We start from the raw sequence: 23902 nt of genomic DNA, 5'->3' as shown, positions 1-23902 counted from the left end.
ACATCGAGGAGGAAATGTTGGCCATGGGTTGTGATGTCTCCAGTGGCAATGGAATAGAATGACTGAAACAGAATAAAAGCAAGTGCGAAGTTCAAACACTCCATCGGTTCCCTTGGACTAAACGCCGGAGAGAGCGTGAGCTCGAGTCGGAGACGCCTCTCTAGGTGAAGTACTTAGCTTTTGACCAGTAACAAATAGAATGTGGAGGGGCTTTGGTGACTTGGTCCAATAGAAGTCAAGGGAAAAAAGAGTGGAGGCAGAGAGTAAACCTTCACGAACACTTGCCCAATTGGATTGGGGCGTTCTCACTCAAACCTGGGACTGGCTGCTACATACAGGCTCTCCGGGGGCCTTTGGGCGGGGCGAGTTTGAAGCGGATTTCGCGCGCTGAAAGCGTCGGGCCGTCATTGGCCAGCAACTTCCTCCCTTTGTGGGAGCTCCCAGCGTAGCCGGGGTTAGGGGTTGGGAGGAGCGACCGAGTGACGCAGTAGCCTTCCCAGCCAATCAGAGATGGGGAAGGGAGGCCGAGAAGGAAGCGGATCCACTGCCGCGCAGCTAAACCGCATCGAACTATCCTCATCGTCTTCCTCCGCCGCTATAGGGGCCTAAGCGGGAGCGGCCTGGACGGCGTCACTGAGAGGGCTGGGGGCGGAAGTGGAGGCGGAGGGAGACGGTACAGACCGCAGGGCCTCGGACCTTCGCGGCGAGGCTCTGGTGGGCGCGAGGCAGGGGAGGGGGGAGGAGGAGGAGCCCGCGGCCCGGGCGGCGGCGGCGGCGGCGGCGCCCGAGTTCCCCGTAGGGCCCCGCCTCGGAGCGGGCGGCGGTGGAGGAGGAGCAGGATGGCGGCCTCGGCCCTGTACGCCTGCACCAAGTGTACCCAGCGCTATCCCTTCGAGGAGCTCTCCCAGGGCCAGCAGCTCTGCAAGGTCCGTGGGTGCTGGACGGCGGGCGGGCGGGGTTTCCTCGGCCAGAGCCCGAGGGAGCTGGGTGTCCTCTGCACTGCAGCCCGGCTCTCTTCGCCGGCGCCTTGGGGGCTTTGAGCTCTTTCTTGCCTCCTCACTCGGGACCCCTTTATCCGAGGACGTGGGCATCAGATGGGAGGGGCCCCTGAGGAAGACAAAATTCTGTTCTCTTCCAGGCGGCCCAGGAGGGGGCCGGGCCCCACCAACATTCGGGGGTCTCAGGGGTGGGGCTGAGTGAGGCGGCAGCCACCTGTCTATGCCGCAGAGACCCTGGGGTGGAGATGTTTTCATCTCGGTTTTCTGCCTGGACTGTCCTCTCCTTCCACCGGGAGGCAGGGGACGGTTTTTGCACTTTCTTGCTAGGAACCTGAAGCCGCAAAGCTGATGGCATCCTTCTTCCCTGTCCAGGAAAGCGAAGCGACTGGTTTGGGGACAGAATGCTCTATGATTTGGAGCTCCTCCCATCCCATTAAAGCCGGGATGCTGTCTGTGAGCAACGGTGCAAAATATTAAGTAGTTTCACATTTAACCAACCCTTGAAATCGGCCCTGACAGCTTTCTTATTTGTAGCATACCCCCCACATCAAATAAAGACAAAGACACCTATACCTTCCCTAAGAAAATATGCTGTAATTGGCCACTTATATGATAAATTACTCAATTGTTTACGTTGGGGACAGGTATTATTGATGTTTTAGGAATTTGACTAGGTTGTGTAATAATTTTCTACCAGAAAAGTGAAATTTGGGACTTTGAGATAGATACTAATATATTGTCTTATTACAGGAATGTCGGATTGCGCATCCTATTGTAAAATGTACTTACTGCAGATCAGAATTTCAACAAGAGAGGTTTGTATACTAAATAGTTTTTGATTGTTAAAGACACAGTTGTCTGTAAGGAATACGGTGGGGGGGGCGTTGTAATCCTGTATTTGTGGTAAAGTATTCTTAAATATGGTTTAGTGTCTTAAATTTTAAGTTGTAAACCTTTTATATGTGGTGGGAGAGACCATGTTGACAAATAATTAATGGCTGTTTTACAGCTAGACTTCAGTTTACACATGAGGAAATGGAGAATAAATTATTGCATGGAAAATACACAGCCTCGCTGACTAAAAATGCAAATATAAAGTTACTATTAAGCTGTAAAAAATGACAAAACATTAGTGCTGACATAATGTTACCAACTATCTTCCAAGTGAAATCTAGTAACTTGTTACCAGTGGAAGAACAGCACATACTTTTTAACAGGCTGATTCTTGTTAAAAGATCAGAGCATGTTTAAGTGAGTAGTAGCCTAAGGAGAAGAACAAATAATTTCTTCATAAGTAGATAACTGGCATCATAATAGTGGAGAAGGTCCAGAGGAAGGTTAGGTAAGCACTGAGATGTAAGGCTGTGCATAAACAGTGGCAAATGTGAAGATTTTGGAACTAAATAGGAAACATTAGGATTTTTGTTTTGTTTTGTTTACCAAAAGATAGACAATAAAAATGTATAAAAACATTTATCATTTATCTAAAGTTAATGAAAGAAGAGAAAATGTGTATAAGACACATCCCTAAAAAGATCCTTGGTCTATATTAGAGGAAATTTTAAGAACCACTAAATAGTCAAATATAAACTGTATTTGCTTTAGTTCGACAGTGTGCTAATTACCTCAGAAAGCTATGTAAATTTGATCATCTATATTCAATTTCCTTTTCAGCAAAACTAATACAATTTGTAAGAAGTGTGCTCAAAATGTGAAGCAATTTGGCACAGTAAGTATGTCTTACATTTTTATTTCATGTTATTGTTACTAGTCAGTGTTTTTCACAAAATGGACTTTTAAAAAAAATCTGTATTGTTATGTCCTTAAATATTCAACATTTTAAGATATTCCGGGAAAGAAATTTTCTGTAGACAGAGGATGACAGCATTTAAAAACAGTCATATTATGTGCATGTTTTGTGTATATTGAATTTCAGTGTGAAATGTATGATTTTATTCTTTAAAGGCTCAAATATAACAAACTAACTCCTGGTTATGGAGAACCCACTTATCTATAAAGTTTGCATAATCACACTCCCCTCCACCCCCCATAAAGTTTGCATAATCACACTCCCTCCCACCCCCCAGGACCTCTAACAGTTTTTATATAGTAGTACAGTTCAGGCATTTATTCACAAAAGTCATGACATTATGCTAGTATAAATTTTTTCTCACATGTATATGACAGTCATTATTGGTATAGTACAGTCATGATTAAAGTGCTGGCCTTAAGGTTCTGTAAAATCCTGAATTGTCTTTTGAGTATCAAAGAAAATCAAGCTATGTTTGTTATAGTTTATGTTGAATATGCTTGTGCCAATTCTTAAGTTGAAAGCTCATGTGTAATGTATATTCTTTTCATCACCTATACCTGTATATGATAAAAAGTTAAATTTTTTTTTAATGAAACAGTAATAAAAGTAATTAGGGTATTAAATTATTTCGTGCTCCTAAATACTGGATACATGAAACTTTTCTATCAGTGTGTACCTTTATTTTCATTCTTTGAGACCTTTTTCACATGTAGCTTTTATATAACATACTATCCAATCATAAATACATTTCTCATGATCTTATTTATTTAATAGAGTTAACAAAAAGTTGCGTGACTCTAGAAATAAATGTTAGTAAATGAATAAGAACATGATGAATGTCATTAAATATGACAGGGTAACATACTTGACAGAAAATTTTTTTTCTGTTTCCTTAATTAGTCCCAGAAATATGTGTGTATACAGGTGTATATTTTATGCGGCAAATTTTTAATATTTTTAAATGTCTCAGTTAAAATGTATATCTGCTTTTCAGCCTAAGCCTTGTCAGTACTGTAACATAATTGCAGCATTTATTGGTACAAAGTGTCAGCGTTGTACAAATTCAGAAAAAAAATATGGACCACCTCAGACCTGTGAACAGTGCAAACAACAATGTGCTTTTGATCGAAAGGAGGAAGGAAGAAGAAAGGTATTTATATTATGATATCTTCTGGAAATTGAATGAAACACACAGGTTGGGAGTTATTTTAATGAATACACTACTGCTACATGATGTATCCTTTGGATCCCTGAAAATGGTTAGATGGAAGTGCAGGAACAGTGCATTTTCTCTGTTTGCATCACACATTTATGTTGATCAGCTGAGATTACTGTATTTTAAAAAAATATTCTGTGATAGCTGTTCTGTACTTTTTGGTTATCTAACATTTTGTTCGGGAGAATTACTAACTGCTTTTAAATCTTTTCAGCTACTTACCCTTTTGCTGGTTACTTGAAGTTGCTGGTGTGAAAAAATACCTGATGGCACATTAACATGTATAATTCAAAGTTAATCTTGTGCCTTTTGACTTGGGGCTCATGTTTTCAACCATTGTTTGTTTTTCTCTACCTACAGTGACTTAAAAAGTGTGTGTGTGCCTGTGGCATTCCTCTGCTGATCAGCATTCACTTCACATAGGCCTCCTGTTGTCTGTCAGTTTCAGTTGAGTTGGAGGATGACTCTCTCTTTGAGAAGCTCCCCCAGGTTCTTCCACAGCAGTATATGTACCCTAGTTGTAAGACCTGTCCCTCCAGCACTTCTTGTGTGAACAAGTAGAAGAAAGAAATTTAATTTCATTTTTATAGGGTTTTGTCTTAATTTTGGAAAGAGGTCTCCTTTCCTCACCCTTGACACATGTACAGTTGATCCTCATTATTCATGGTAGATAGGTTCTATAAAGTTGCTGCGAACACTGAATTAGTGAATATTGAACTATTGCTTCTAAGAGGGCAGTATAGGATTAGATTCTTGCCTCTGTTCACAACATGGTAATCTTTCGATCAATACTTAATCTTGTTTTGTGGATGTTTCTCTTCAGAGACATCTTTTTTTTTTTTCAAATTTTTTATTGTTACGTTAATCACCATACCATACCACCATTAGTTTTAGATGTAGTGTTCCATGATTCATTGTTTGTGCATAACACCCAGTGCTCTTTGCAGAACATGCCATCTTTAATACCCATCACCAGGCTAACCCATCCTCCCACCCCCCTCCCCTCTAGAACCCTCAGTTTGTTTCTCAGAGTCCATAGTCTCTCATGGTTGGTCTCCCCCTCCGATTTCCCCGCCTTCATTCTTCCCCTACTGCTATCTTTTTTTTTTTTTTCTTAACATATATTCCATTATTTGTTTCAGAGGTACAGATCTGAGATTCAACAGTCTTGCACAATTCACAGCACTTACCAGAGCACATACCCTCCCTAGTGTCTATCACCCAGTCACCCCATCCCTCCTACCCCACCGCCCACTCCAGCAACCCTCAGTTTGTTTCCTGAGATTAAGAATTCCTCATATCAGTGAGGTCATATGATACATGTCTTTCTCTGCTTGACTTATTTCGCTCAGCATAATATCCTCCGGTTCCATCCATGTCGTAGCAAATGGCAAGATCTCATTCCTTTTGATCAGAGACATCTTAATATAAATTGCTGTTTGATCACATTGAAGTCATGGCAGACAGCACTATATGCCTGACGGAACTTATCCGAGATACGTATTTTTTACATAAGGCATATCACAGCCTTCTTGCGCTAAAGAACACTATGCATCACTTCAGCACTACACTTGGGGACCATTATAAGCAGTGGAATCATCAATAGAAAGCACAGATGCAGAAAACATGGCACTAAATAGACCATGAAAAGGACACTTGTTTGTGGTGTAAGAGTGGAAAGAAGATGACCGCAGAGTGTCACCTTGTTAAACTTCTGCAGGGATTGTTTGCTCTCTGGCTACAGAAATTCTTTGCTACTGTGTGCGTGTTCGTGAATGATCATGAAAGCACTGCAAGTTGATTTGGGGGTTATAGATAAATTTTAGCAAGTAGGTGGTGAATTTGCAAATGGGAAACCTGCCAATAATGAGAATCAAATGTGTATGTCATTCAAGGTCTCCTTGTTTCTATAAACTAACAGTTTTCACTGTAGTGGGAATTACTTTGTGATTTTAGTAATTGCACAGTGACTTAAGAATTCAGGCTGGTGCTTAGTAAGATTCTTTGAAGTATGTCAATTTATGCTTATTTCCCAGTAATAAGAAAACAAACTTTTCTCTCCAAATTAAAAAATGCCTCAAAACTAATGGCAGTCCATAGATCATCCTCACCAATTTTATGACATACCAAATGAGCATTTTCCCAGGTTTCATAAAAGTCTAATTTTACTACCATTTTGCAACGATCTGTGTATGTGTGCATGTGTGTGTGAGAGAGCGCACATGTGTGTGTGCGCCTACGCTAGAAGTTGAATAGTTTATTTTTCACTTAAACTCAGTTTATAGGTACATTTAATTTAATACAAATATTTTCTTTAAAAAGGTTGATGGAAAGTTGTTATGCTGGCTCTGTACTTTATCATACAAGAGAGTTTTACAGAAGACAAAAGAACAAAGGAAGAGCCTGGGATCTTCACATTCAAACTCATCTTCTTCATCTCTTACCGAGAAAGACCAGCATCATTCAAAACATCACCACCACCATCATCACCATCACCATCGTCACAGCAGTAGTCACCACAAGTAAGTACTTTGAAAGCAGGTTTTCTAAAATCCTCTTGGCAATTTAATGCCAAGTATTGCTGTTTAACTTTTTGCAAATACTACTTTTGTGCAAGTCTAGTTTCTGTTGTACATGGTAAGCTTCTTGAGTGTTTAGGGCCTTTTCCCTACTTTATTCAGTATATAGAACACCTTGTTTTATCACATTTTTGCTTTATTATGCTTCACAGATACTGCATTTTTTTTACAAATTGAGGAGTTGGGGTAACCCCGTGTTGAGCAAGTCTGTAGGCACCATTTCCAACAGCATTTTCTCATGTTTCTGTGTCACATTTTGGATTCTCACAGTATTTCAGACTTTTTCCTTATTAAATCTGTTATGGTGATCTGTGATCAGTGATTCATGACTTGCTGAAAGGTCAGATGACATTAGCATTTTTAAGCAATTTTTTAATTACTTTTTTAAGGTATGTAATGCTCTTGCACACTTAATAGACCATAGTATGGTATACACATAAGTTAGGTGCACTGGGAAACAAAAAATGTATTTGACTTGCTTTATTGCAGTATTTATTGCATGGTCTAGAACCCAACCCACAGTATCTTTGAGGTAAGCCTGTATAAAATTATATACCTGGAGTGTGTTAAGCTGTTTACCATAAAAATAAAGAATAGTACATTTAGGGAATTACATAAAATTTTGATCATATGAAGTAAAAATACAGGTACACCAGCGTTAATACTTCATAGGTTTATGTTATCAGAGTCCTCAATATTCTTTTTTTGTTTAAATAATTGTTAGGATTTTACGTGTAAAAATTGTATTTACAGTTATAAATACAAATTATAGTCCTATGCAGTTATATTTATCAGTGACTAGGATATGTACATTCAGTGTTTCTGTAGAACAGATTGCGAGATTATCATTTGTGATCATGATAGAAGCATTCTAAATCTTGAAGTTTCCAAAAGTGTGAAAATAATCTTTTAAATTAGCAGTACTTTGCTGCTTTTTTAAAAACACATAGGCAGGAATTCTATTCAAATATAAACAACTACTTGATTTTTAAAGTGCCTTGGGAGGAGAAAGTTATATAGTAGTAATATGTGTGTAGCATAAAGTTTTTTGAACTGTGGTTTTAGTCTTCATGGAAAAATCAAGAATATTAAAGCACAAATTAAGCACAAAATGGACAAAACAGGGACATAATAACCAGTTTTCAGAAGAACTTGTTTTTCTCCTGAATTTCTCTATGAGTCTTTAAAGTTCTAGGTAGATAAAACATAATTTCATTTATAGAAAATTGATGCCTACAACATTTAAGAACACATTTTTAGAATATAATGTAGTACTAATTAACAAAATTTGATTTTGAATTGTAGGCAAGCACATATTATGAAGTTTTATCGAGGTACTGATGTTTACTTAGCAATTTTTTCACTTGCCTTACCCTGGTGTTGTACTTTCTGCATGTCCCAGTGGTGGAGTGCATAGTGACTTCTAATCTGTCTCTTTTGAAGAAATCTTGTGGTGCCTCTGTCAGAATATCCCAAGGAACAAAGGAACATAAATCTTTCTTGATTTTGCCTTTTTAAGAAAAACTGTGACAAAGTAACTATAACAGACCTACTCCTGAAACTCAACTGAAGTGTCCCTTTCCCCTGTCCTTTATAGATAAATTTTTCTTAGTGTGTGATAGGACACAGGGTATGTTTATAAAGATCAAATTCTATGACAGTAACTTAATCTTTAGAAAGAAAAACAGGTGTCAAAAGTAAAAGGAATAAGGATGGTATTGACCTTTAATTTTTTTTCCTTTTTATTGCTTAAGAAATAGAAATACTGTTTTGTATTTGATGGATATAGACCGTTTAATGAGTAGGCAACCAGTTTGTGAGGTTCTATTGTAAGTTTAGTAGGTTAGAACAGTTATGAGGATGTACATATTGTGATATGTAGTGATGGGTGGGGATAGAGGAGAGCAAAAGCAGGTCAATCGGGATCCAGGAATGGCCACCTCAGAAAACAAGGATGTGAATTCCAGGTGTTTTTGTTAAGCCATTACTAATGTGATTGTTCTTACTTTGAGATCTGGATAGTGCTGTTAATTCATGTGTGATTATATGGTTTGCTAATTCTTATGATGAAATTTGTAAAAAGAAAGGGCAACTGAATTCCTCAGTAGTGTTGCCATTTATGGCCACAAATAAATAATAACTCAGGTTTATGGAATTACAGCATTTTTCCCCAACTTAGTATTTATTTACAGCTGATTTTTAAGAACATGGTCTGATTTTTTTTTTCTTGCTCGAAAAACTTATACAGCTACAATAGTAAATTTTATACTCAAATATATGTACATGTTTTTATTTATTGTATATACACTAGTAATGTATGAAGTGTTTTTATATAAACTCATTTAAGTCTGATATCCCTATAAGGTATAAATTATACCCATTTCACAGATGAGGGAACTAAGGCTCAGGAATTTTAAGTAACTGGCAAAAGGTCACACAGCCTAGGTTTTTTTAACATCTTACATTGTATAAATATGTGGCGTCTGGTATGCTCTATACATGTTGAGTCAATAAACTAGGGGTTAATGCAGGATTGGCTGATATGCAACTGCAAGAAAACTTGATTCATAGTGAATTATAAAGTCATTATTAGTGTTATGGCATAATGGAAAAGAATTAGTAATACAGCATTTAATTATAAATAAAAGTAAAATCAGTTCTTAATATGAAATTTCCCAGTATTTTCGGTATGTCTGTTCCACAGTACTGACTGAAGAAACATCTAGGGACTTTGGAAAAGGTTCTTAGGAAAACTAGGAATGAAACAAATTAAGATATTTCCTGGTTGAACTTGACACACTATTCTGAGCAACTTGAGTTGCTCTAAAGGAGGAATCTCCAGATAGGATTATTAGGAAGGCCTTAACTTTAAAGATAGAACATTTTTTGTCTGAAATAGTAAGGGCACCCTAAGTATGATGATTGTCATACTTTATAAATTATAAAGCCTTATGGTGGGTTTCATGCTTATATACCCCAACTTTTAGTATGATATTAAATTGACTTTTGGAAAATGATTAAAAAAAGAATTTAACCCCTGTCGAACTTAATAGAATGTGATTAGCTTTAGTTCAAAAACTTAATTGAATATGCATTCTCTGAACAAAAGATTCTAAACATACGTAATTTGAGTCCATTAGGAAGAATGTTGTTAAGCATAGATGTATTAAATAAATGTTGTTGTTAGATGTCATTTATATATTTTTCAGAATCAGCAATCTGAGTCCAGAACAAGAGCAGGGACTGTGGAAACAGAGGTAAATATGTTAACATATTTTCTGAAGCATTTTGAAGCATATTTTTTTTTTAACGTGACATCCCTTTAACTTTGTTACTTATGCTTTTAAAAGATCAATGATATTTGGTAATATTTTAGGGGGAGAAGAATAACATCACTTGGTGCCTCTGCCCTTTTTACTCTAATTATTCTTATTAATGTTTGGTTTCAGCCATAAATCCTCTGCAGCAATTCAGAATGAAACTCCAAAGAAAAAGCCCAAATTGGAATCTAAGCCATCTAACGGAGATAGGTAAAAATGAATTCCTTTAGCGCTACGAAAATTCAAGTTAGTTGAACAGTTACAGTTGATTGCCAGTTATTACTAGGTAAAAGAATAGAAACATGTATCTTCTTCATTGACTTTTTTGAGTCACCTAGAAAAGTAACCATAATTAGTTAAAATTTTTAACTTAATTTTGGCAATAAGCAAGTGGCACTGAACTGTTGTTCTATTTGGGGAATACATTGGGTTTTGAAAAAAGGAGAACAAATCTGAATAGAACATTCTCTTGATCTTAATTATTCTTCAGTGAAACACAGATCTAAAAATCTAATTGTGATGTTTTAAATTGACCTGCTTGGAAAATGTATTTAAATTTAAAGTATTATGAGCGTGAGTTTGTTTTTAGTTCATTAGCCAAAAGTTTGCTGATGTTACTGTACAAATTGGCTGCCTATTGCTTTACACTAGAAGTATTGACCCCCTAAAAGCTAATACTGAATTATATTTCTGCAGGTGTATGTAATGTGTGCCATTAGTAAGGTAATTTGCCAGTTGCATCCATTTCTGTCAGGTACATATTTTTTTGCATTAGCCTTAAGGATGTTTGTGGAATTGTCTAATTTATGCAATTTGAACACCTGCTAATTTTCCTTCTACTTCATTTAACTGTGTTTTACTTTTTTCTTTTTAGTAGCTCTATAAATCAGTCAGCAGATAGTGGGGGAACAGACAATTTTGTCCTTATAAGTCAACTGAAAGAAGAAGTGATGTCACTTAAACGTCTCTTACAGCAGAGAGACCAGACCATTTTAGAAAAAGATAAAAAGGTAAGAACATGGTTCACTGAAGCCTGGTAAGATTTACATCTTGAGTTCTGCTTGAAAATGCAAGTTTTATTAGACTTTAATAATTTGATAATGTTGTGCATGATTCTTACAAGACACATTACAAAAACCAAATTGGAACGTAAGCCGTCTAAAGAAGATAGGTGAAAATGGTGAATTCAAGCACCGCTATGGATATTCAGAGGTAGAGATAATTCATACACATATGTATAATCAAGTCTTACTCATAATTTTATGAATTATGGCTGAAATAGGTCTTTCAGAATTTTAGTTCTAAGAATTAACTGAGAGCTAATTAGAATTATAATAAGTTTTGAACATTAGCTTCCAGTAACCTGTAGCTTAAAAGTAAGCCTAATGTCTTAATTTGGAAATGACATGTAAATGGAATATTATGTAAATTCTTGTGATTTGAGAAAGTAGTTGAGTGTAGTCCTTGACATACCAATCGTGTATTTCAATCCAGATCAAATAAATGGTGAAAAGTAGTGCTATGGAAATGTCCTGTGTGGTGATTAGCAGTAGGTGTCTAAGATCATTTTGTAGGAACTAAGTGTACTTCTGAGGACTTTGTCAGTTAGATTAGGAGTATCAAATATATTGTCAATGTAGTGAAAAGTTCAAACACTTTCTGTGTGAACTTGAGCAGAATGGTTTCACATCTTTGGTCCTCAGTTTTTTAAAAATGAGAGTATTAATACCATCTCAGGAGATGGTTGTTAGGATTAAATGGAAATATAAAGTACTTACTACAGCTCCTGCCATGTATAAATGCTCATAGCTGCTATTACTGGTGTTGGGTCATCTTTGAGCGTAGAACCAACTTTTGTACTTGTTTATAGTTGTAGACTATTCTGTAAGTTTGACTTACTTCAAATGTCTTATGCAATAGGAGAACATTAAAAACATTTCTTTTAAAATTATGAATAAGACTTAATTATAAATATGTGTATGAATTATCTGTATTTCTGAGTATCTGTAGTGGTGCTTGAATCTGAGCTTGGCATTTAACAACTTTTGTGTTAAATTTTCCTGTGCCTTGATGGTTAGTGGATTTAAATTTATTTTAATATATTTGTATCTTAGTTTAAGCAAATTCAGTATATGAAATTTAGGATTGACATAAGAATAGGTTAGTTAGGAGTGTCTTTTTATGGTTCTTTTTGATTAACAGAATTTTTTGAGTTAATGAACTTTTATGGAAATTTGTTTTATGCACAAAATTTTAAAGACATTTCTGTGCACAAAGATTTATCTATATTAACCTAGGTAATCTAGGTAAAAGTTGAATAAAATAGTAAATTTGCTATAAAGTAACAATTCCAAAACCAAGTAGTAATGCATTGTGGAATTTTGACTTTTCTGTTAGATTTTTTTTTTCATAGCATGACTCTTCTGTGTTAGTGCAGTTTGTGAAAGTTTTCTGCTTTTGTTAGTGTTCCTTTAAAAAAAAAAAATAATGGGAATGGAAATAGGCAGTGTTGTAAGGAAAATAATAATTCTGAGCCTAAAATATTTTGCTACGTATTTGCTCTTTTTTCTTATAATGTAAATCTAAGGCAACCAAGATATTTTCTTAATTTTATTTCACTTTATTCAATGACTTCTAGAGCCAGCCATGTATCCTTTAGTGATCATGAGGATACAAAAATGAATAAATAAATTGGACATGATCCTTATCTTCCAGAAATTCGTAATCTGAAGGCAACACACAGTGGAGTGACAAGAATAATTATCTTAGCTGATCTGATGTGAATTGACATTTTAGAACAGGAATTCCTTTGTAATGTAGTAAACAGAGAATTCAGTTATTCTTTGAATTTGGCAAAAGCAAGGGCTTTTATTCAGACAGTAAGAATATAATACACCATGACTTCCTTTTTCTCTTTGCTGTTATATATCTATACAAAAAAAAAAAGAACGTGCAAACCTTTAAAGTTTATATATAATGGAAACCATTTAAAAATAACGAGAAGCTTTCTTCTTCATGGTTCTGATAATGAAATTATATAATATCAACTTATTTTTTAGTTCAAGGTCATAAGGATTATGTATTTTTATGTATGTCATTGATATTTAAGAAGAAAATGTAGCTTCCTCAAACCACTGATTTTTTTTTCTTACATTTGTCTAAGTTAGCAAAAATTTTAAATTAACTTTCTTATTCCATGTTGTATTTCTGTGCTTTGTTCTCCATTTTATCTCAAGCCTTAGGTGGTATTAGATACATAATTCCGGATGTAAATTTTAAAGTAAAAGGCAGTATAGCTCATGGTTGATAAAACCACTCCTCTTTGTACCTGTCCAGTGTGAAATTTTCTTCTTTTGTCATTGAAAGATTATTTTAACCTGACACCATTTTTAACATGTACTTTGTTTATATATAATGTGAAGTATGTTGTAATTGAAGCATTTTTCCCCAGTATGAGCCATTAAACTTTCCTGTTGGCATTCCATTTGCCAAACTCTGTGTCCAGTGAAGCCATCTTTAAATTGAAACAGAAAAAGGCATCTTCTCAAAAGTTTTACTGACAGTTCAGTGTTATCTTAACTTTAAAATATACTATAATAAAATAGAATTTCATTTCACAAAACAAATTCTAAATAAGTTATAAAACTCAGGAAACTGCTGACATCTTCCACTTCTATAATGAGTTGTGAATTTATAATGAATGTTTAAAAAGATGTATGCATATATATATTTTTACACATGCGCATATATAAATTTATATGCTTGTTTATCTGTTTCTCAGTTAACTGAACTAAAGGCAGACTTTCAGTACCAAGAGTCAAATTTGAGAACAAAGATGAACAGTATGGAAAAAGCTCACAAAGAAACTGTGGAACAACTTCAGGTAAATGACATTATTTATATGAACTGTTAGGCAAGGAGGGCTGACCTTGCTTAATTGTTAATAATATTGTCTTAGACTGGTATTGGTATCCCTATTTTATGTGTATTTGGTGCATTTTCAGCTTCAATTTTGACTTTTTAAAGATTTTTATTTATTCATTTGAGAGAGAGAGTGAGCAAGAGCAGGAGCAGAGGGGAGGGTGAGAAGCAGACTCTCTGCTTAGTGGGGAGCCTGTCACAGGATCCCAGGACCCTGAGATCATGACCTGAGCTGGAGGCAGACACTTAACTGACCGAGCCACCCAGGCGCCCCTGATTTTGACTTTTTACCAGTTCTTAATCCTGCTCCCATTAAAAGTTACTGCTTGAATTCACTTGATAAGGGGATTCAGTATATTAATTCTGAAAACTTTTGCTTAGACTCGTTATGGGGTTTTTAGAGGAGGATACCAGTGGAGTATGTTCAATTGATCATTGCGTGAAAAACAAAAAATTAAAGATCGGATTCATGAAACTAAGGTGAAAATAAGGTCTTTAGTACATTGTGCAATCATTCTTCGTGTTTCTGCCCAGATAATGGGAAGGGAGGTGGGTGTACAAAACCAATTCTTAGGGGCCTCAAGTGGAGGAAATTTATGCTACGTGCAGTGATGAAAGGCAAAGGAGTGCACTTTAACCTTTGTACTGTGATTTTTAAGGTGCCAAATAGGATTCTGTGTGCTGCAGCAGGGAGCCTCTAGTGATCAAGGCCAAGGCCAGCCTCCCAAGATTACTGCAAGGTATATTCAGGAGGATTTCAATATACAGAACAACTGAATGGTGAAGCCAAGAGTCACCATAGTGACAGAGAGGGTAGTATCTGATGTCCGGCATGCGGAGATGGAGAGCATCCAGCAGGGATAGACATTACTCCCTTATTTAAGCCTTTTCTCACCTCAGTTTCATAAATTTAGAAATCAGACCACATTAAATTAATTACATGTTCTGTCGATTTATACATTCTGACATCTGAGGAATTAATCTTTGGGTAACAGGGCTTTTAAACTTTAGTAGTTTTAAGTCTTAAAAGCAAAGAGGATGCATGTCAGCACATAGAGTTTAGACTTCATGGGAGAGTGCAGCTTGGAAAGGAAGGGAGTAATACTGCCCTGAGGTTTTTTTTGTTTTTGTTTTTTTCATTGTAAAACCAGGGTATATGTGCTAGTCCTGCCTTTGGGTTTGTATTCCTCATACTTGTTTGAAGGTAGCTTAAATTGCATGAAATTGTAAAATGAATTTAGGAACCTGAATTTCAGTTACAGCCCTAGTCTTAACATTAGTCTTACAAAGAGTTTTAAAGAGAAACTTTGTGTAGAACCTGGCACATGGTAGGCACTCAAATAATTTGTTGAATGAATGATTTATGGAAGTGTCCATCTGCCTTCTGTTGAGAAATTGCCCATATAATTGGGTTTTTGGACATTGTCCACCAGTATATATTTGGTTTATGATTTTCTTATTTTTCTCATTCAGTTATTACTGCTGAATGATTACCTGGCAACAGAATCTTCTGCATGATGATCTCTGATTTAAAGTGGTGTAACCAAAACTCTGGAGTAAATCCAGAATTGAGGTAACAGAAAAACTGTGAGCAATACTTAAATTTATGATAAAACTTAGTACAACTCACTGTCCAAAAGAGCAGTTTGTTGTTTTATTTTGTTGTTGTAAACAGAGGGGACCTTCTCTTTGACATCTTAGCCTGATTGGTATCTTAAGCCTAGTAACTCTTCTTGGTCAGTAGCTGAACTTCTATGTAATAGAATAGCAACTAATGTTTAGATAGAAGTATGACATTTCTAACATGATTTTACATAGGCTGTCTTATTTGCTTTTTATAATAACTGAGTTCCCACTTTACAGATGAAATGGTGGTCACATAATTAATCAGAACTGACATAGAAACCTACATCTTGTGACTCAGATTAAACTGTACTTTCTCTTGTGTTCCCACCACCTCAGGTCACTCAGGTTTCTGTTCCTTGTTATCAGACCACTTCCTATATCTTTTGTGTTAATTGCTAGAAACATTCTGTTACAGTTGTGTACTCTCTTTTAACTGTAGTCCCTACAGCAGCCATGTACTAGTAGGGTTTTCCATTTAGTTGAGTAAACAGAATTAACTATTTTTCTTACCTTTTGGTTGTAACAACCCTGTAGCAGAAAATTTACTATGTTCTAATAGTTCTCAAAACATTTTAAACTATTAAACCTGGGAAATAAGCAGGGAGCATCACAAGAAAAAATTGTGCAAAATACCAAAGTAAACAAACAACCTAAGTTGTCCTAGCAGAATACCAAATAAAAAATCTACTTTTTGTTTAGGAGTGAAGTTAATGAAGGGGAAAGGGGATTAAGGTTTGAGTGCCTCTGTGTATCAGCCTCTGTGTTAGGCTAAGTGTTTTATATATTTGATTAGTTCTTTCAACTCCTCTTGAGGTGGTGGTGAGGTTTCTGTCTTACGTATGAGAAAATAGACTTCAGGTTACACAGCAGGATCTGTGTTACTCCAGATAGTCTTTCCTTTAGGCCACTATTTCTAAACATTTTTAGCTTAACTTGTTAAGAATTTTAAATTTTTTGATTTTTTTTGCAGGGTACATAATAAAGAAGTAACATTAGGATAAAAATTTTAAATGCATACATATTTAAGTATTGCATTATAAAATACATTTTTAATGTACCCAAATTAGAATAAGACACATTTGGACTTATCTGCATTTAACAACTGATAAATTGTTTATTTTTCATAAGGGTTTTTTCTTACATAATTTATCAGTAAATAGATTTATTAGTGCTGCAATTAGGAGACCGAATATATAAATGCAGATTGAAAATTAGCTGCTAAAAAATTAAAAGGGAAAACTGCTTTCAACACCTAATGTTTGAATTCTTGTGTTTCATATTTAGAATATGAAAATTACAAACTCTTTGATTTTTGTGTTTGCTTCTTATTGATGACTAAGAAAAGATAATTTGAATATTGTCAGTATATAAAAGGTTTTGGATAAATATAACTTAGAGATCTGATGGCAAGCTCTTTGAGGCACATTTGCAAACACACCATTTTTTTATGCCCTTCATTAATCTGTATTTTAAAAATTCTGTTAAGATTTCTGTTTTTGGCAAAGAGAATCTATTGTAGTTAAAAATTAAATAACGTGGCTAACAATAAAAAGAAAACAATTTAAAACTATTACACTGACTAGGACTGGTCAGCTGAGAAGTAAACCAGTTGATCATTAAGTGTACTCACTTGACTTACTGCTAACTACCCGGAATTCTCCTTATTTGTCTTCTGAGTTTCTCAAGCTGTTTAATTTTAAAGGGAAAACAAAATCCTATTAAATTCTTTGTGATTTTTCTAGATTTAAAATTGAAATTGGATTTGAAATTAAAACTTTTTTTTTTTTTAGAGGGCTGAGGGCAGAGGAACGGAGGGAGAGGGAAAGAACCTTAAGCAGGCTCCATGCCCAGTGCAGAGTCCATCATGGGGCTCGATCTCACGACCCTGAGATCATGACCTGAGCTGAAATTAAGAGTCAGACACTTAACCAACTGAGCCATCCAAGCGCCCCTGAAATTGAAACTTTTAATTACCACCTTATTTAACAACTATTGAATAGAGAGAAATTCTGTCAGGCATTCGAACATAAAAATGGTTAGGTTTGCAAATATGAAATCGTTCTAAGAATATTTGCATTTAGGAGGTAATGGGTATTAATTGGGGAGAGTTTGGTTTAAGAAAGGTGGGGGAGTGGAAATACAAAGCTTTGGAAAAGGTTATGTTTCACGAAACTGGTTTAAGATGGTGTACAGAGAAGGCAGGGTGTTATCTTGCCATACAAAGGCCAAAATTAGAGTAGAAGATGAAGCCCTGAGGTTAAAAAAAAAGTATTATCTAGATAATAAAAAATCTTGAGACTTGTGAAGGAAAATAAATGGTTTTCCTACGTAAACCAGAGGAAAAATTTTGTTGCTTTTAGGGCAGCACTCAGATTCTAGTCTGTTGTCAACACTCTCCCCGTTTTGGCTCAAAAACTCCAAAAGTGTTTGATCATTAATGTATTTGTATATATGGAGGGTTCTTATTACCTGTGTTTCCACAGTTAAGAGATCACATAGGGAGACAAAGGCAGTCAAAATATGAGAGTATTCACTTGAAGGTCCCTCTTTACACATTCCTCTTCACTAAACACTGGTGATTGTCATAGTGCTTTGGCTCAAGGACAGTGTCTTTGGCGGGTAGAACATTTGAATGAAGGGCACATTCAGTTCAGAGCAATGGCAAAGTGAACTTTGGAGTCTTTGAAAAATAATTTCATCCTTTCACAGATCTGAAAACGATGACGTGTAGATGTTCAAATTACATCAAAGCCAGTACCTAATTACTGTTATGGCAATTAAAGAAACAAAAATGAGATCAGAGAGGGCATTTCTGATGGATACTTCAAAAAAAAATTAGTTGAATAGCATTAAGTTGAGAGAGGGTCCCTTTGGCAAAGTGATAAAGTGTGAATATTTTTGCGAAACGGACCTCTTTTGCTTATTCTATAAATAGGTAAACATCACATGGAACACTTTGTACAGTGTGTTGGGCCGTATTCCTCCCAAATCATTACTTGAGTCATTAATTATAAAATTTATTTTCATAGTTTGCATTTTATGTTTTTAAGTTAAAGAGCCAGACATTTTTTCCTTATTTAAAATTTGACCCTCTCAGATGGATTGCCTAAGTTGCCTTTTTTCTAACTGATTGTATCTTTGAACAATAGTTAAATTATATCAACATTTACAAAAGGGGCTGATAAACCAATCTAGAATATTCCTTCTCCAATATCCAGCATTAAAGAGATGAACCTTAATATACCAACTCTTTGATCTGGTCTTAGTGTTTCAATGAAATCTTGTTGTACAAGTGAAAAGAACAGCATTAAATAAGTAGTATTCTTCAACATGACTTAATATTTCAAGCATTTTTCATCTTAAATGTTTTTGTCTCCCACAGGCCAAAAACAGAGAACTACTCAAACAGGTCGCAGCATTGTCAAAGGGTAAAAAGTTTGACAAAAGTGGAAGCATACTAACATCCCCTTGAGAAAGTAGTTATTCATGTAGTGTTTCTGCTGAAAATGTAAATTTGAGAAAAATTCTGTGAAGCCCTTAAATTCTGTGTAGTGGAGAAATATTTTTGCACACCAGATGAATTGGCGTGTTTCCTATTCACTTTTGTAACTGATATACAGCATTTTTTAAGTTGTAAAACGTTCAAATAAAACTTCAACTGGCTTGAAGTTACTTTTTAATGATTTGCTATCCAGGAACTTTTTTGCCAGCAATAGTATTTAACACTTGTAAAGGAGTGCATGAGTCGTGCTCTTTATAAAATGCAACATGCAATAATAGAGTAGGTGATGGTGTTCAGAAGTCAGAGCAGCAGGGCTTTCGGTTTGTTTTGTTTTTTGTTTTACACTATGTTGATTTCAGATAAACAGTTTTCACTTTAGAAATACAAAAACTTTTAAACAAAGAAAATGGTAAACACTGGTTTTTTCGGTAATTGTGTTTTTACTTTGCATCAACATGAATTTAGGAGAAAATCATGGTGCTTTTATTAAATGAACTTCAGAGTATATGTAAATATGTTTTTAAAAGTTACATCATTAACATTAGTTAGTAAACTAGTATTTTCATTATTGGTATAAGAATTAATGTTTATTGTACAGTATCCAAGGTAAAATGTGTTCTGTTTTGTACAAACTACTGTAGATTTTTACTTACAAGTGCCTTTTTGCCACCTAATGTTTTTATTTATAGGAATGCTGATCTTTTGTACATACAGTTTGTTTTAAAATCATGTTTAATAAATGTTTGTATATAAATGCATATGTACAGAAGCCTATTTCAAAAGGAAATCAAAGTTGTTAGTAAAATGTTTGAGATCGCATTAAGAACTGATGATGCATATAGACTCTAGATGATTTTGTGGTTTGTTTCTGTGTGATATGAGAAGCTGTTGGTCACTGAATTCATTGAATTATGTAAAAATACACCCCCCCAAAGATTTAATTTTAAATCATTTCTGATAGAGTAATTTTATTTTTTATGTCATGTGGCTTCATGTTCATATTTCTTGAGTTACATGTTCTGCTTTATTTTTCTTTTATAAAAGCTTTTGAAAATTTATAATTTCCTGCAGTGGTCCATATATCTGCCTTTTATCTAAGTTAATATTTATGTACACCATATTTGATTTGTAAGTTTAAAGCAAATCTGGAAAAATTTAAATAACTTAAATCAATCCATGAGTATCTTTGAATAAATTGGAATCTACTATAAGATACAGGCACTATTTATAAGAAAATTATATCAGAGTCTTTAAAATTGTCTATAAAGGTTAAGGTAGGTTGGGATAGGTTATGTAAAGTTATTGACTAATTATTTTCTGATCCAGTGGTTTTTCAGCCTTTAATGGAATTAATCTCCTTAATAAATGCCAGTTCAGACTATTAGTTCAATTGTAAAGCATCAGGCATTGCTAGATATACTGGAGAGAGTAGAAGAGAGTTCCTTCTCTTAGGAATTTATGGGCAAGGATAAATTTGTTTTAAGTAAACTGTTATTAAATGTATTAGTTTTTAAGTTTTTAAACAAACAGTGTTTATGAATGTCAGGTCAAAGATCATCTTTCCTCAGAACACAGGATGATTACAATAATTGTTTTTAACATAACCGATGTTTCAGGAGATGATTCCTGCAGCTTTTCATTATATGTTGATATCAAATAATTCTTTGTCCAATTTGAGAACATTATCTAGGGCAATTTTGAAGTAATATAGCAAAAGATTGAATCAGTCAGACTTGACTTGGAAAAATTAAACCAGTTTATTTTTATGAGCTCTTCATGCAATAATCTTCCTAAATTTAGTACTCTCAACAATGAGAGATAATGCCTTCTTAACACAGATTTTAATGTTTGTGGGATTTGCTAAATTCGTAAGATAGTCATTACCTTTCTTTAAAATTTATAATGTTTTATATTCTGGTTTCATAGCCATTTATCAATCCACAGTGCTCATTATGGTTTTAAAATAAACTGTGTAATAGTTCTTATAACATGTTGGAGCTGCTACTAAAAACCAAGGTGCCCCTTCCCCCTTTTTTAGGAAACAGATTAAAAATTGAAAATCAGTCTCAGTAATTAAGCTTTGTAAATTCCAAGGCTAAAACTTTTTAGGGGCTTCACAGTATTTAGTCCTAATTAAATGCCCTCTCTTTATTCCATGACCTTATTTTATAACTTAATTTTTTTGCAATTGTATAAACTAGTAATTGAGTCCCAGTCCTGGATCTGTAGTGTATTGACAAAATGAGCTGATATTCTTTAAATGTGGAACTGTAAGGAGATACTATGGTGTGCCGTATTGTGCTTTTTAGCCCGTTTTCAGCTATTAATTAGCATTTACCAGTGAGGGTCATTTTGGCCCAAGTTATTTATGTATTAATAGCCTGTGAATATTGCAGTTCTCTTTAGATTGTATTGGTCTAAATATGCATTCTCTGGTGAACCTGATAAGCTGTTCACATGTATAGACTATTGAAATACTGTACTTGTACACATCTGACTGTTGACATTTTGTACTTTTTTCTAAATCCAATATTTCACAATAAAAACTTGTCAAAGTTTTATATTAGTTTCCTGTTGCTTCTGCAGCAAATTACCACAAGCTTAGTGGCTTAAAACAGCAAAGATTAATTCCCTGACAGTTCTGGAGGCCAGAAGTCCAAAATCAGTATTACTAGACTAATGTCAAGTGTCAGCAGAGCTGGTTCCTTCTGGATGCACTAGGGGAGAATATGTTTTCATGCCTTTTTCAGCTTTTGGAGCTGCATTCCTTGCATTCGTTAGCTCTGCCCCTTCCTCCATCTTCAGAGCTAAAAAATGTAGCATCTTCAAATCTCTAGCTCTGTTATCATGTGGTCTTCTCTCTTTGGTCATGGTATTTCCTTCTGCTCCCATCACTGGGCCAACCTGGATCATCAGGAGTCTTCATATCTCAAATTCTTAGTCACATCTGCAAACTCCCTATTGTCACATAAGGTAACCTATTCACAGAGATTAGAACGTGGACTTGTTGGGGGACCATTACTGAGCCTACCATAAGCTTCATCTACATTTTCCCAGTATGAGGCTTTAAAATTAACAGATTTAAGAGAACTGGCTGGGGCAAACACATTCAGTTTTGTGACATGTTCATTAAGACTGCTTTCATGAAACAGGTTATTGAGCTATTGAGGTATTTCAAAGCAACAGTAAAGCAAATCAAGCTAGATGTAGTTACGTTTTTGCGAACTTTGGAACATGACTAAAACCATGTTGTTTGATAAAATAAGTTAAAGACCTGATTCATAGACCTTTATAGTCTAGTTGGGGAGACCATATACATGAAAAGATATCTGGAGCTTTGGTATTAGGAAGTGCAATAAGAAGCTAATAGCTTTTAGCAAGGGAATTCTAAGAATTGTGGGAAAGGTTAGTCTAAGTCATTGCTTTCTCAAACTTGAGCATGCATCAGTCACAGGGCAGGATGGGGGACCTCGTGAGGCACATGTGGCTGGGCCTCTGCCCTAATTTCTTGAGTCCATGAATCTGGGATGGTCCCAAGAATTTGCATTTCTAAGTTCCCAGGTAATGCTAATGCGTCTGGCCCAGAGGGCACACACTGAGAACAAGTGGAATATAAAAAAAGGCATGAAATATTGAAGGGCTAATGAGTAGAGGATATTTTGAGGAGAATTGGGGAGTGAACTTAGAAAAATTATTTGGAGCTACGTTTTAAAGGCAGTTTGGGTAGTCTAGAGTTTTGAAAAGGAAATGATGTAAGACCAGATAATTGAACATGTCAAGAAGATCGTTACGTATCATTTTCTCCAACTGCTTTATTTTGTAGCCAAGGAAATGGAGTGGGAAGTGGTAAATGACTTGAGTATTGACTTTTATTAATGCCCTGCCATTTTCCAAAAGGAAATTGAGGTAGCTTGGTTGAAGTGACTTGTACCTAGACAATTTGCCACACAAAATCAGTATTAAGGAGGTGTGTGTATAGTTGTCCTCTCAGACATAGCCAAGAAGTTGAGGACGATGAGAATCATCAGTTGGATGTCAGTTGGATAGGACAAGCGTATGGGCAGAGAAAAACTTCAATTCTGAACAATGTCTTGGCATAGAAGGTGCAGAATTTGTTTTTTAATTGACAGGGGGATAGTGGATGACAAGCCCACTGGTTTGATGCTCATGTTTGTTACTGCTATGACTGAATTTGGAATTGTTGTGCTAGTCACCACTTTTCAAGAAAAATGTGGTCTGAGAAGTTATATGATTAGAGGGTTGAAAACTGTATTTTGACTAAAATGATTGACTTGTTTCTAAAATAAAGAAGGAAAAAGACCAACAACTGTATAGAAACTGGGCTGAGGAATGAGTAGACCGTTCACAGGGAAAATGCAGATGGTTTTTACATGAAAAAATGACCTTACTCGTAATAAAAAAGAAAATTAAGAAAAAATTAAGTATATGGAGTTAACCATTTCTCACCTATAGGTTTTCAGTATTCCAAATCTGACAACATAAAGACACCGTTGTGAGGAAACAGACACTCTCTGACATTCCTGGTGGCCATTGCAAAATAGTCCTATTTTAATCCTGAGTTTTAATAACTGGCAGCGTTACATATACATTTATGCTTTGATCTAGCAATCCAATTTCTAGGAATCTGTCTCAAACACACTCTTAGAAAAATGAAAAGACATACGCACAACTCAAAATTATCTGCAGTAGCAGAAACAGAAAAGAGTCGAAATTAAGGGGTTGGTCAAAAAACTTTGGGACAGCTATAGTGGAATCTACATAGCCGTAGAATTTACTCAGCCAGCACTCACACTACGTTGCTGAAGCGAGAAAAGCGAAGGAGAAGAAAGTATGCTGTAGCATGTTAAGGGTAGGGCTAACACCCACATACATACACAAAAAGTATCTGCTTATATTTTTTAAAAAC

At 35.4% G+C, this 23902-nt stretch overlaps 1 protein-coding gene across 6 annotated transcripts; it reads left to right on the top strand.

The window, feature by feature from the left end:
* Positions 1 to 558: 558 nt before the first annotated feature.
* On the top strand, positions 559 to 21530 carry FAM76B (family with sequence similarity 76 member B). Of its 6 annotated transcripts, XR_002479760.2 has the most exons (11): positions 559 to 926; positions 1749 to 1813; positions 2673 to 2727; positions 3806 to 3961; positions 6350 to 6549; positions 9816 to 9863; positions 10056 to 10136; positions 10801 to 10936; positions 13708 to 13809; positions 15321 to 15420; positions 18856 to 18941. XR_002479760.2 is itself a non-coding variant. In XM_021679112.1 (10 exons), exons 1-10 carry the CDS (start codon positions 840 to 842, stop codon positions 18943 to 18945), a joined length of 1020 nt encoding a protein of 339 aa, XP_021534787.1. In that variant the 5' UTR covers positions 559 to 839; the 3' UTR covers positions 18946 to 21530. The 6 variants fall into 6 exon arrangements, 5 of the variants coding, with proteins under 5 accessions (XP_021534787.1, XP_021534788.1, XP_044775689.1 ...); XM_021679112.1 differs by lacking the exon at positions 15321 to 15420 and having other exon boundaries at positions 18856 to 21530; XM_021679113.1 differs by lacking the exon at positions 15321 to 15420 and having other exon boundaries at positions 10804 to 10936; positions 18856 to 20068.
* The last annotated feature ends 2372 nt before the right edge of the window (positions 21531 to 23902 follow it).

This window comes from Neomonachus schauinslandi, chromosome 11, assembly GCF_002201575.2.
Source record: "Neomonachus schauinslandi chromosome 11, ASM220157v2, whole genome shotgun sequence".
NCBI lineage: Eukaryota > Metazoa > Chordata > Mammalia > Carnivora > Phocidae > Neomonachus > Neomonachus schauinslandi.
Note: the sequence above shows the minus strand (reverse complement) of the source record. Positions and strands in the feature narration are given on the sequence as shown.

Excerpts from the sequence above, each read along its gene's own strand:
- FAM76B (XM_021679112.1), top strand. The coding sequence starts at position 840 with ATGGCGGCCTCGGCCCTGTACGCCTGCACCAAGTGTACCCAGCGCTAT. Across the intron at positions 927-1,748 it reads AGGGCCAGCAGCTCTGCAAG|GAATGTCGGATTGCGCATCC; the intron begins GTCCGTGGGTGC and ends GTCTTATTACAG. Across the intron at positions 1,814-2,672 it reads TCAGAATTTCAACAAGAGAG|CAAAACTAATACAATTTGTA; the intron begins GTTTGTATACTA and ends TTTCCTTTTCAG.